Source organism: Ornithodoros turicata, chromosome 6 (genome assembly GCF_037126465.1).
Source record: "Ornithodoros turicata isolate Travis chromosome 6, ASM3712646v1, whole genome shotgun sequence".
Classification (NCBI taxonomy): domain Eukaryota; kingdom Metazoa; phylum Arthropoda; class Arachnida; order Ixodida; family Argasidae; genus Ornithodoros; species Ornithodoros turicata.
The window spans coordinates 32679280-32692890 of NC_088206.1; the positions used below are offsets into that span (position 1 = coordinate 32679280).

The 13611-nt window shown below is 45.7% G+C and overlaps 2 protein-coding genes across 6 annotated transcripts in view; one reads left to right on the top strand and one right to left on the bottom strand.

Annotated features, from left to right (window-relative positions):
- Nucleotides 1-13611, top strand: part of LOC135396516 (laminin subunit beta-1-like) — a 157271-nt gene that overhangs the window by 47414 nt on the left and 96246 nt on the right. For all 5 annotated transcript variants that reach the window (XM_064627532.1, XM_064627529.1, XM_064627533.1 and 2 more), the window contains 3 exons: nucleotides 6946-7161; nucleotides 7485-7643; nucleotides 10858-10978. In XM_064627532.1, the coding sequence (XP_064483602.1) occupies nucleotides 6946-7161; nucleotides 7485-7643; nucleotides 10858-10978 (496 nt within the window). The remainder of the gene's footprint in view (nucleotides 1-6945; nucleotides 7162-7484; nucleotides 7644-10857; nucleotides 10979-13611) is intronic.
- On the bottom strand, nucleotides 1436-3093 carry LOC135396518 (uncharacterized). Its single transcript, XM_064627534.1, has one exon. It carries the CDS (start codon nucleotides 3082-3084, stop codon nucleotides 1570-1572), a length of 1515 nt encoding a protein of 504 aa, XP_064483604.1. The 5' UTR covers nucleotides 3085-3093; the 3' UTR covers nucleotides 1436-1569.

Below are 13611 nucleotides of genomic sequence, written 5' to 3' on the forward strand. Positions count from 1 at the left end.
GTTTCCGTGCATTTCCTCCATGTTCTCGGGCGACAAAGGTGCCTTTGCACTAGCTGTTTCGACCTTGCGTACCTCGCAAAGAGAACCTCGACCTCGCAAAGAGAACAGAGACATAGTCTTGTGACCTCACGTTCTTTTGAGAAAGTTGGCAGGTATGTAATTTGTCTCGCGAGCTTCCGCAAATTCGAGAGACCTGTTCGTGTGTGTGTAAAAATGAAGGGTGAGGCGTGTCTAAGTTTAATTTGGCGCGTACACAAACGACACTGAAATGATGAATTGCTTGTCGTATTAACTTGCCATGAAGGTAATGCTTCTGTTTCTTACTGCTTTAGTTTTGAGAAATTTTCTTGGTCCATTGAAAGTAGAATTTATGCAGCGCTAGACCATTCTACGTTTCCCTCTCGCCCAGGCGAGATTAATCAAAGCTTTGGCAAGTGCTTGGCCAACGAGCTCGTTTCTTGATACGGATCTGTACCCTGGCCGACGGGGTACCCTGCCTATCACTATGCAACGCTGCGCCAACGTTGGATGGCCGAAAGAGTCGTTGGCCAACTGTCATCCGACCTTTTGCCAACCGTCGGCCATCGGCCATTGCTTGCTTGGGATTACTGTCTCTACATGTCGGTTCTCCAAGTTAAGACATTACACAATAGTCGTTTGCTTCTGATAGGACAATGTAAGTCCGATGCACTGCCGTGATAGCCCCCTCAGCTGCTAGAAAACGTCACCTTCAAAGTGCCAGCAACATCATAGCTGCAAGGTACACAGAAGTGGTCACAAGGTCACACACATGAGTACATTACATACCATATCACATAATTAACACACTCTTTTTACCCTAAAGTATAGCACCAAAGGGGGTGCATTAGTTACGTGAAGAAAAAAATTGTATCTCCAGGCTGAAGGTACCGGGCACATACTGCATTACTGTCGAGTAGACTCGTGTTAATTCAAACCCCGTTATTTTATACTTTCGGTGAATACAAACATATTTCAAATTTTTGTTTTGCCCGCTATATTTTTAATGTAATGACAAGCTAGATCACTCGCATGCAATCTTTGCTAAGTCATACTTTTTGTTCCCTCGTGAAGTCTTTCTTCCGCGGGAAGCGACGAAACGAAGCCTGCGAAGCAGCTCCTGTTTTTGATTGATTATGTCATCTCTTGGTGCATCGGAAACCATGTGCCGAACGTGCGAGCGCAAAAGGTGTGTACAAAACAAAATTTCTGCCGCTTGTGTTGCCAATGCACAGGCAGCGTCTGCCGCTACACGTTTCCTGAATGTGAGTTTACTTCGAATGTGCCGCCCATAATGTCTTCGTCGAGGATATACAAGACTCCTTCAATGAAGGATAAGCTAGCCGTTATCGATGAAGTGCAGTCTGGAGTGAAAAAAAACAACCATGGCATTCAAGTATGGCATTGCTAAGGCCACCCATTTTCTGCTGCGGCAGATCCTGAATTCCGCGGCAGAGGATTGTGAATTCTGCGTTTTTCTGCGGCACATGCTCAACGGTGTTGAGTTCAAACAGAAAGATCTTTATTGGGCCCCCAAGATACAGAAAGAAGCTACAGCATTAAAAAGCTGTTGTGGCTAAGCATGAGATGGTACTTCGTATTCTCATCTGACAGAGAATGACGTTTATCACTGACAATCATCTTATATCTGCTGAATGATCTCCCTGCATCAACAGAGTTTATGGGTACACACAGGTACTTGACTGCAATTGATGCCAGTGCCGGCGTCAGTGTTTTCATGCCATCCCAAAAGCCAATGATGTCAAATGGCTGTGGCGGTGGGTCGACTTGCTTCGAGACAGATGGGGCCAGGTCACGGTCAGAAGACTTGCAGTCTTTTGCAGTGTTGATATACAGCAACCACTCAGCTGCTAGGTTTCCAGCATCTCTTCCTATACCCGGGATGTTCTCATAGTCACAAAGTTCATGTGACATTGACTTTAGTTGCAGCGGGTCTAGGGCCCTCATACTCTTGAAAAATTTCCAGGTTTCACTTTTTTCCAAGAGCACTTGTGCTTTGCGGGCAGCCTGACACATTCCGCTTCTTATTTGTTCTCCTACATAAGCAGCTTCATCATCTTGCACACCCTCTTGCCTCATAAGGGTGCCGTAATCTTCCAAAGATGCTGCTTTAAGGTATCCCCAGAGTGCAAACAAGGCATTGTACACCTTGTGTGCAGCCACTTCCTGACCTTCTGCAGCCTTTAACAGGCTGGCCACCTTTTTGCCAAAAATGGCAATACACCGAGTGGTGTACTTAAGCTCTGTGTATATTTCTTGCATCATGGAAACTAAACTGTCTACTCCAGCAGCATCTCCATACCTTTCTTGTACTTTTTCCAAAAGAGAGGGGTAGTGCTCAAAGTACTCAGAGTGGAGCTCCACAGCCTCAATCCATGAATTCCATCTGGTTTTCACAGGGGCTGGTGGCGCCCTGGGGTTTTCCACACCACATTCTTGCAGATGAGCCTTGAACAGTGTGCGCTTTCCGCTCGAAAGTCGAAAAGCCTTCTTCATATCCCCAACGTACTTGTCCACGAGGGGAAATGATTTGTACATAGTCGCGCCGATCAGATTGACACCATGCGCGACACACGTCACGTGGACGGCGTTGGAGCACAGTGGTTGGATGCATTCGCGAAATGCTTTCTTCATATATGACGCGCTGTCGGTGACAAGCGCGGTTACGTCTTCGAACTCAACACCATACGTCATGAGTGCCTTGACGACGATCCGGCCGATTACTGCGGCGTTCACCTCATTTGTGAACGTCACGTCCACAAGGACTGGTTGCAAAGAGTCGCCAGTTGATGACGCCTTAACGAACAGTACATTCACAACGGATTTCGCTCGATTGTCCGTCGTTTCGTCGATGACGACCGATACAGTGGCACCGCTGAACATGCCTTTTAGTGCCGACTGATGTTTAGCGAAAAGTTCTGGAAGCCTGTTCCGAAGATTTTTGGCCAAAGGGACTGATCCCCCATTTGTAACCCGCTTCTGCAAGAACGTGCGCACTTTCGGATGGTCAGTCTTTTCTATTGGAATGTTGGCCGACACAAGCATGTCCAAGAATTCGAGCACCAGGTCCTCCTTTGCCTCTTTTGCCGTTAAAACGGTTTCTAAAGTTTGCAGCCTGGTCCGTTTTTGCAGCCCCGATCCAGACGCCGTTGGGTCCACTTTTGCTTTTCCGACATTTTTCCGGTGGCTGCTGCTTCTGATGTGGTCGTCAATCGTAGACTTGCGTTGGTGGTCAATAGTTTTTGCGCAAGGCCGGCAGAAAAGTAAACCGCCGTCTTCGTAAAAGTCCTCCGTGCCATACTCACGTACCCGTTGTTTGGCATCTTTGTTTCCCAGATGGGACCGCTTAGACATTTCCACACTTCGCACTCGAAAACAACAGAGCGAGATGGCAGAAACGAAAGTAAAGTTTCGTCGATGCGCCGCGCGCGCCGCCGGTGTTGCTCCTTGCCCCTTGCCACCGCGGGCACGCGTAGGCACGCGTTTTGAATTCCGGGAACATTTGTGGCGTTCATTTTCTGAAGTTAAGACAAACAATGGCGCAGGATGCGGGAAGTCGATCCGGCTGAAATCGAATTTACGGCAAAAAAGTGGAATTCCGCGGGATTCCACGCGGAATCTTGTATTCCGCGGCAAAGTCGCAATTCCGCGCATTTTCGCGGAATCGCGGAAAACGGGTGGCCTTAGGCATTGCTAAAAGTACTCTGTCAATGATTCTGAAAGCGAACGAGAAAATTAAAGAAAGCCCAGTATATATGGGGCCGGTTGGTACATGACTTGGAGGTTCACAAGAATGACAGAGCGGGGTAGTTGGTACAAGTTCATACAAACTTTCAAACTTTTTTCTTGCGCGTCACAGTGCATACGTGACATACTTGATTGTTACCGGATACATAACTGGGATGATGGGTATACAGGGATACGAGATGTTACCAAACGTCTGCATCATTTGGACTGCACAAACGAACTGTGTCCATTACGTCCACACCTTCTTTTAAAATGCCTCATTATTCGTATTCTGTTACCAGCTTACACAATTTTCTACTTTTCTAAGCTTACGTAAAGGGCGTGATACAACTCGCAGCACATGGTGTTCGTTGATATGACAATTACAGTAAAACCCGCGGATAGCGATATCACGTATAACGATATCCCTCGTAAAACGATGGTTCATGATTTTACCGTCAAAATATACATTGTTTCTATGGGGAAACGACCCGCGTACAGCGATGGAAACCACAGTTCCGAGTACTCGTATAACGATGTTGGACGCTGTCCCGTGCACATAACCTCGCCGCAATTTTCGCCACGATAAGATACAGTAGAATCTCGATGATACAAATCTCACGGGGTAGCGGAAAAAATTCGTATCGTCCGAAATTCACATCAAAAGAATTAAGCCAAAATAAAAATTGAGGCAACAAAATAGACAGCGACTGTTCATTTTCCAATACTGTCAGCAAAAGAGGTAGGTGGTAACGCTTTTGTGTCTCCGTATTTGGCCAATGCTGCTCAAATTCGCGATATGATTCAAAAGGCCTAGCACATGCTTTCCACCCGCGAGTCGCGCGACAGGGTTCTAAAGCGAGCTTCTCCTAAAGCACGCAGGCGTTAGGTGAAGCCGACTTGCGGAATGGTGTAGTGTTGCCAGAAGTTGTCCTGATATGTTCTCTGGTTCCCTCCATGAGTTCTGGTCGCTGTTTTCCCAAGCCAGTGCAATGTCACACAGCTTCAAGATTTTTTTTTTTTAGCATCGGTTTCTTTTTCTTTTGCTACACGCGGGGTGGCGCGCGACTTTTCGGGGATGCGCTATTTAGGTCAGCCCTCGTGTAACGATTTACCCCGTATAACGATGGAATTCGTGATTACCGTCAATATCGTTACACGCGGGTTTCACTGTATGACCAAAATCCACGGGAACGGTTGTGGTCATATTAACCAGTTTCCACTGTATATGAGCCTGCTTTGCAACGTGAATGCGCAGCAAAATATTATTGTGAATATTGTTGCCTAAGAGTGCAATAAACTCCCGTTATCTTGAACTCGCATATCTCGAAATATTGGATAGTTCAAAGGATTCCGGCATCATGCAACTAAACTCAATGTTTACCATGCACTTTTCCCCACTTATCTCAAAGTATTTTTGGTGCCCAGTCCAAATATCTAAAAAATTCATAATCAAAACATTCAAAAATGTGCGCGCTCCGCCCCTCCTTCCTCGATGATCCCTCCACTCCCAGCTTTCCAATCCCTCTTTCACCTGTCGTGCTGTGAGAGCCCTCAAATCTTATTGGTTGGTGCTGCATGGGAGGAATGCTTGTTGGGCTGCTGGTTACTATCATTGTATGTGTTCATCAGTGTAGTTACCAGAGCAAGGATTGCTGCTGTGGAAGTGGGTGCATCAACGATATCCTCGTCGCTACCTGTGGTCTTTACCTTTTTCTATGTTGTCGGTTTCTGTTTTTTTTGTGTGTGTGTGTGTGTGTGTGTGTTGTCGGTTCCAAAGGTGATGTTGATGCTAATGCTTCTGAAGCGTCAAACAAAACGTCACATTAGTCTCTATCGCCTCTGAATTTGCATCTTCACCTTTACCAAACATGTCTCTCGCAGTAGTATTATCGACATCCTCATTTGAAGTTGAGAACAACATTTCAGTATTTCCGATATTCAAAGACATTTGTAGTCGAAGACGTGTGTATTGAAACATTAGCTCTTGCAGCACGTCAGGAGTGGAGCATTTGCTTTTGATTGTGGACAAATAAGCTCCGCCGCTCCCGCACGCGTGTGCTAGATATGTTTCATGTTGGGAATGGCCTTCATTTCGTAACGCGGTACAAAATATGTGGTGCAGGAGCACTTTGTTCGGATGTATTTCTGGCGCTCGGGAGACAGTTCCAAAATGCATGCAGGTTTGAGGCGAGATGAGTACAAATAATCAAGCGAGTCTTTCGATGAATGGTCCAAACTTTTGGTAGCGGAAATACATTGGTTCTACGGGGCATTTGACGGTGCCAACAGTTTTGTCCAAAAATTGGAAAGTCCAAAGTTTTGGAGTCCAAATTATCGGTTGGCTACTGTACTTGGTCCCACGTGGTTGTGGTCTTGTGAATTCTATCTCATCACTGCTAAGCCGATTAAGCCATAGTTGCTTCATCATTTCTATAAATTATCTCTTCTGCACAACACCTGCTGGGTGCAGGAGTAGTGTCGGACAACAGGGAATCATTGACGAAGACGTGTTGAAATGCCACGTACAGCTTGTTTTTGTAGTGTTCTTCAAGAGGGCAGGTACACTCCCCATTGCAAGAATGGTCTTGGGCTTGAAAATGATCCTGGATGCATGCCAACGGCTTTCTGTTAAACATGTTCATGATTTCCTCTGTTATGCTTCCGCCACCCATAGCCCAAAGCTTTCCCCAAATATTGTTTTTCCATATTGTGTGAAGTATCATCAAATAATGTCTAGTTTTGAGAAGTGTGGCATCATAGTTGCGCAGGCCGCCATGTATCTTGCAACATTGCCCCTCGAAGGTCGATTTCCATCCCACCACCACAGCTGCTGGCAGGCTTCCAGTGTGGGGTGGGCAGTGGAGACGCTCATGGTGTTGCTAGGAGGGAGGTACCAGAGCTCCCGATGATGTCACCCTCTGTTGGAGGGTTCAGGAGAGAGAGTTTTACGGCTTCTTTCAAAAATTTGTGGAAGCGTGTAATGTGCACTGATGGCATTTGTATTTTGTGTACTGAGTCTCTGAGTAAATTTGATTTGTAATACAAAATAAAATCACTAAATACCATTTGTTAGGTCATAGTGACACTTGAGAGGAAAAAAAAGTCAATTTTTTCTTGTTTCACAGTTATTAAACCCAGTGTAATGCTAACCTTGACAGGTAATGTTGAATGTTGCAGGAATTCCACTGGGGCCTCAGTCAGGATGATGATGGCTGTAAGCCATGTGACTGTGACCCAGGTGGCGCATATGACAACAACTGTGACATTGTCACTGGCCAGTGCAGATGCAGACCTAATGTTCAAGGCAGACGCTGTGACCAACCAGAAACAGGGTACTTCATTGGCAACATGGACTTCATGCGCTACGAGGCTGAACTGGCACGGAGCAGCCCGGTGTGTGCTCTGTTTCCAAACATGCTATGGCTACTTGTATATTGCACTACTTTGTTTAATTCTACAGAATAATGCACATGTACTATAGTATTTCTTTGCCTCTTCTTTCACACCACTATTCATACTTCTTCCACCATTGTGGGGAAAATGTAAGTGGAGTTGTATTCCATTTATTAATATAGGATGGGGCTCAGCAGTCAACCAACTTGCAATGCACAACCTTGTGTTGTTTGCAGTCATGCACGAGTGGTTATATAAGTTAAATATATCTTTTTCTCTTAAATATGTATTTATATTTGTTTTATGCTTATGTGAATATGCAGGGCTGCCAAGTTTTGGTGAGAGAGCCGTTTACAGGTAGAGAGCCTACTTGGTCTGGTTTAGGTTTTATGCAAGTGCATGATGACTCGTACTTGGAATTCGACATCTCTGATGTACCATATGCTATGGAGTATGACCTTGTCATTCGCTATGAACCCAAGGTACGATATCTCTGCTGTTGTGTGTTCGACTTTGTGACTCTGTTTTGACATTTTCGTGTAGAGGTGTGCAAATATTTGAAATTTGGAATACGCATAGAATATTTGTGATAAAGTCGAGCTCGTTTATAACGATATTGACAGGAACGCGAAATCTGATCGTTATATCAGAGTATCGTTAAAAACTAGCTTTCGAGAAATTGCCGCTCGGGTTCGCGTAAACGAAGTAGATCGCCACAAGTAGAACGCCGCTGAACATGCGCGTTTGTTGTGAAGCGCAGAAGCATTTTATCTAGCTCTAAATTGACGCAGCTGTGTGTCGAAAGCTTTTGATAACATAACCGCCGATATCGTGTAAGGCGCCACACCTTTTGAGATCGATGACCTCGTCCATTACTCGTCATCCAATGCCGTAGCCATCACCGTTCTCACGATCGGGACTGCGTGGTCCATCAGAATGCGCCTCCACCACGGGTAATCCGTCGACGTGTGTTTGGGTTGCGACACGCAACTGTCTGCCAATACACGTTTTCGGAGCCGTGGTACCTCACAATGCGGTTTTGCACCAGTACGAAACCCGTGCAACGCATGCAACTTCGGGTTGAGCCACGCGTCTTTCCTCGTCAAAAATCGTCTCGGAACAGCGAACGCCATCGTAGCAAGCATGCAGCCAAACGAGAAAAAAAGCTTGAAGACGAGAGAACGATATGGAGAGGGAACAACGTTCTCCACTTCGCGTGAGCCACTTCCACCCTTTCGAAGTCGCGTGCCTTGCAACAAACGCATCTAATCCACGGCAGTTATACATGGATAAACGCACTGCGTTCTCGCTTTAGAGTGCACAGAGGCAAAGGCTCTTGAAAATGCCAGTGTACTGTAATTTGTTCTCAGTGAAATGGTCCAATCTTGCTATCTAATTTTCACGCGTTTTACCGGCCACCCGGAGAATTTCGATCACAATATGCGAGCAAGCGCTTTCGCAGCGATCGTTATAACGATGTTTTGTTTACATGTAGTTCAGTGGGAGAGCTGACGGGAACCATCAATGCGATCACAAAATCGGAGTTATCGTTCTATCGAAGATCGTAATAAATGGGTTCGACTGTATTCAATTCGTATTGGTATTCAAAAATTTGATATTCGAAGTTTTCGAATATACGTAAAAGTTCGAATATTTCAAAATTTTTTTAAATATCTTGGCAGCTTACTACAAAGCTGTTGCGGGATGAGTGCTGGTATTTGCACTTTGCAATAACAGCAATGAACATGAATAGTAGAACAGCTGCAAAAGCGACTTCCAGAGCTTTCAAGGTACGCTCATCTGAGAATGCGTCGCTACACATTCGGTAACCTACAGGCCTCGGTGGCTCAGTCGGTAGCGTGTTTGCCTTCTGATAACGAGATCGTGGGTTCGAACACGGCCGACGATGCCAGCAACTTGGTGGCAGGGTACAAGTTGCTTAGACACGCTGTCTTCCGCGAAGGATGTCAAATATGGGGTGCCGTGTGATGAGCTTTCATCGCACGTTAAAGAACCCTCAGGTGAGCAAAAGCAGTCCACAGACCGACCGGGCACCGCTCATGATCTCAGTTGTCTCGCGACGTAAACACCCAATTATTATTACATTCGGTAACCGAAGCCGAAGCTAGTACGTAGTGGTGTGCAGCCGGCATTAAAGTCCGCCCCAGCCAAAAGAACTGTGGTACGCTTCATGCATAGTAAGCATAATCGTGGCTTTATTGGATTACCAACAAAATCTGAACATTCGTGGGAGGCCTATAATTCGGTGAAATTCCTGTTAAATATCAAAATTTTGTTAGCGTTGAGCTCATCACTGCTGTTCACTGTGCCACTGCATGACCAGTATCGTCTCGAACCCGTTTTTTCAGTTTCAATTTTTAGTAGTCAGCGATATATAATAGAATCATGGTCGCGTGCAATAACGGTGATAATAGAGGAGTAGGATGTGACAATATTTCGACAAAGTTTCTCCAACACCATTGCTGTGTGACATTAACAGTGCCGACTAGGATGACAATAACGCTGCGCAGGGATTTGAAACTGCGCAAACTGTTGTTACGGATGAGAGCAAGACGCATATAGCCTTAATCCCAACCCACATGCCGTGATTTTGCTTGCGACTTGCGTGCGTCGGTGCGACAAAGTTTTGAGGCGCATACGCAAATTCTTGCCGTGAAATGAAACAAGTGCTGAACATAGACGTCGCCAAAACAATCATGCGTGGCACAGCCTTACATCATCGTCGAGGATCGTGGTTTTACTGCGGTAATGAATGGGACAGTTCCAAACTATACATTACCATCAGGAATGATGGTCTCTCCTGTGAGAGCACAGTGAAACTGCAGTTTCTCGCCTACACGACAAATGCGGAAGGCATTGTCAATGCAAGAAGAGAGCACTTGCTACCTTTGTTTTCCTTCTGAGATGTGCTCATCAGTAAACTATCCCACATTCTGAACATTGCCCATTACTTGCATTCTTCTGTTTCATCAGCACTTACCATGCCAACACAGGTGTTCACTGTCCATGAAAGATTTTTGAAGTTTAAGTTTTTTACAGTTTTCAGCTTGCCTCATGAGAACAGCACATTGTTTCATTGTAAAAATAATTTGACTTTACATGTGCATGTAGGCATGTATTCTTTACACTAAGCCAATACATTGATACATATTCCTTATTAGCACTTTTCAATGGGGTGTCCTGCGGCCTTTTTCTAAGGATCAGCAGAACAGAGCTGTGACTGTGCTAGTTTTCGGGGCTTAATTGGCACTCTTACAAGCTTTTATCCTACGCCTTTATTCTCCAATGATATGATATTCAATTCGATATTCAAAGGACAATTCTGCAAGTATTTGTATTCGAAAATTGCAATATATTCGCACACATTTGAGTTAACTTGATGCTTATGTTGTATTTAAAATCGATAAAACCCTCAGTGCTGGGACAAGGATGAACACAAAGAAGATGACAACACAGCACTGAACTGCCAACAAAAGAATTTTATTTTGTGCAAACAGGGTGCTAAATGCTTTAGGACCTTCCTTCCCCCAGCTCCCCCTCGTGTCGTACTTCCTGATTACCCGGCTATCACAGGGCCTTGTCCTTGTCCTCCCAGTGAGGGTTTTATCAATTTTTTAAATGTGAGTTACCAACCCACCCAAGTTTTAACTCTTTTTTGCTTATGTTGTAATTCAGCTTCCACGTGGTTGGGAAGAAGCTGAGGTTACTGTGGACAGACTTGACCCCGTAGATCCTAATGGGCCTTGTGCCAACTGGATTACTGGTGATGACCGTCATCTAGTCACCTTTCCATCTGGTTAGTGCTTTCGCCTTTGGTTACTGCAGTTGGTGGAGTAGCCTGCTGGGACCTTGGGGAATCTTGGTTAGCTTGATTCTGGTTTACAAATAGAATGACTACACCACCTCTTGTATCACCCTTCTGCTGCGCACAACACAGGTGTTCTCGTTTACAGTGAACGTTCCAGTCCCCTGGAGCCTTAGAACAGCAGCTGTTAACTACAACATAGAATAGAATAGAAATAGAAAGAAAAACATGGAAGCTAACTACCGTAATTTAACGCGTATTAGCCGTGGCTTATGCGCGATTTTTTTTCTAACGGCCACTCTGCGGCTTATCCACCGGTGCGGCTTATCTGATCACTATTTTTCCTTGGTATTTTCCCCATACACCAGTTTTAACGAAAGACCAGACAGTGTCTCTGGGACAGCACCGCCCTCCCGATGCACGAACAGTATACGTAACAGGGGCGCGTCCACATTCGAGTACATTGACCTTCCTGGTCTCTTCTGGAAGACCACTGACCCAGCGATCCATGAAAAACACACAACAAGGGCACAATCTGGTCTGGGTAGAACAATAGAACTGAACTCCTTTGTGTACACCATGCTGACTTTGGAGTATGGACCACAGGGTTTATGGCCTTCTCTATGGTCTCCTTTGTCACACAAATCAGTCGCGTCGTATTGCCCGCAGCTTATCTGCGGTGCAGGTTATATGCGTGAAATTACGGTACAACAATTTGGGGCCAATTTCCTACAGCACTTCAAATGAGTTATTGATCTGAGTGGCAAAGCCTTGGTGGACTCTATGACAAAGTTGCACACCAGTGCATCATGATGTTGTACATCACATTCAGGCAACAGGACTGCCTGTACACTTCTGACTTCTTTACCTGGCACCTTAAGAGTTCAAAATATCACGAGCCGAGTTGGAACACATACGTTGAACCTCGGAGTCTGACATCCAACATGGAGCGATCAGGCCATGACATTGCGTATGAATCTGGTGAGAACTGGTGACTGGAGAACATGCAGAAATTACTGAGCCGTCAGTACTGTGTTATCATCACAAAGCCTGATACATGCCTTTTATGGAATAACTGCAGGGATGGAAGTTCTGTGCCATTTTATGCCCCACTGCTTTTCATGCGCCAACTTGCGCCGCAACATTAAAGCTGTGCCAAACTAGCCCTACCCCCCCATCGAGTCCATACCAGTCTAGTAACCCTGCCAAAAAGAGGCCCCCGTCCATGAAGCTCTCTTCATGTCCAACAAAATCCAAAGCCAACCAATCCGAGACAATCTGGTTTAATTTCAGATCGGTTATGGTTAGACTCGTTAGGCTTATCTCCAATGGGATGATGGGTGTGTGACAGCCTGTCGCATTTGTGGTTCTTTTTGCCTTTGTCGTCTTCTCGGTCGTGTCAGCATACTGTGCAACGATGAGCAAAAGTAAGTCACAGCCGACTGTTTCTTGTTCACGGAACATTTGTTATCACAGTTATCACAATTATTAACACGGTTATCACAGAATCACGGAACAAGGGCTCATGTACGTTTCGGAAACACTAAGTTCAACGATGACACCGTCAAACGGATCGACTCAAATGGTGACCTCATTTCGTCGTGGGGCAAACCTAGCGTAAAAGAAACCAATGCTTATGTGCCTTATGCAGCGTGGCCATGTCATGCATGCAACACGGTAGTTTGGCTGTCACGCATCATACATAATCAAAGAAACACGTACGTGGACAAAGCAAAGTAGCATAGGAACGAGAGCGGCGTTTTTCAAGTACCGGAGCAAGGGACTTCAGACGCGAATGCTTTTGAGGCCAGAGCTAACGTACAGGAAAAGGCAAAAGTGCTCAACGATCTGGTTCAGCGAAACGTGTTTTTCAGCATGATAGAGAATTTTAGTACATCGTACGCTATCGCCTTTGTGTACGTAAGGGAAAGTGTTGGTGGTTCTGCGCACGCCCATAACAGAAAGAGAGCTTCGCGCTGTGCGCAGAACCACCAATGCTATTCCTTACGTACGCAAAGGCGATAGTGTACGGTATACTAAAACTCTCTAATGACAGACGGGACTCCAAGGCCGGAAACTAAGGCGCAGCAGCTGGACATGCTTGTTCGCAGAATTTCGTTGGTCTGATCAAAACGCACCTCAGACATTCAACATACAATAGACATATGGAACCTTATCTCTGTTTTGACCTTTTTACCTCCCTCGCTACAATAAACCACGAAATTGTGTCAATAAAACAGCGACCAGAACACGTGGAGGGAACATATCAGGATGGCTTTTGGCAACATTGCAGGTCACCATTCCGCAAGTCGGCTTCACCTAACGCCTGTGGGCTTTAGGAGAAGCCGGCTTTACGAGCACGCAACTCGCAGGTGGATAGCACGTTCTGGGCCTTTTGAATCATCTCGCGAATATCGGCAGCATAGGCCAAAAACAGAGACACAGGTGTCAGACATTGTCCCACCTGCCTGCCGGTCACCAAAGGCCCTCTGGCCTCTCCCTGATTGGACTTGTCCACACTAAAGAGCGCTGCTTGATTGAACTTGTCAGAGTGATGTTTTCTGCGATTTCCAGAGAGGGACTTCGGGCATACTCTCAACATCCGTTGTCTGCTCTTGCCATGC

What these genes read in the sequence shown, in the direction of transcription:
- LOC135396518 (XM_064627534.1), bottom strand. Translation starts at nt 3,084, where the DNA reads ATGCTTGTGTCGGCCAACATTCCAATAGAAAAGACTGACCATCCGAAA.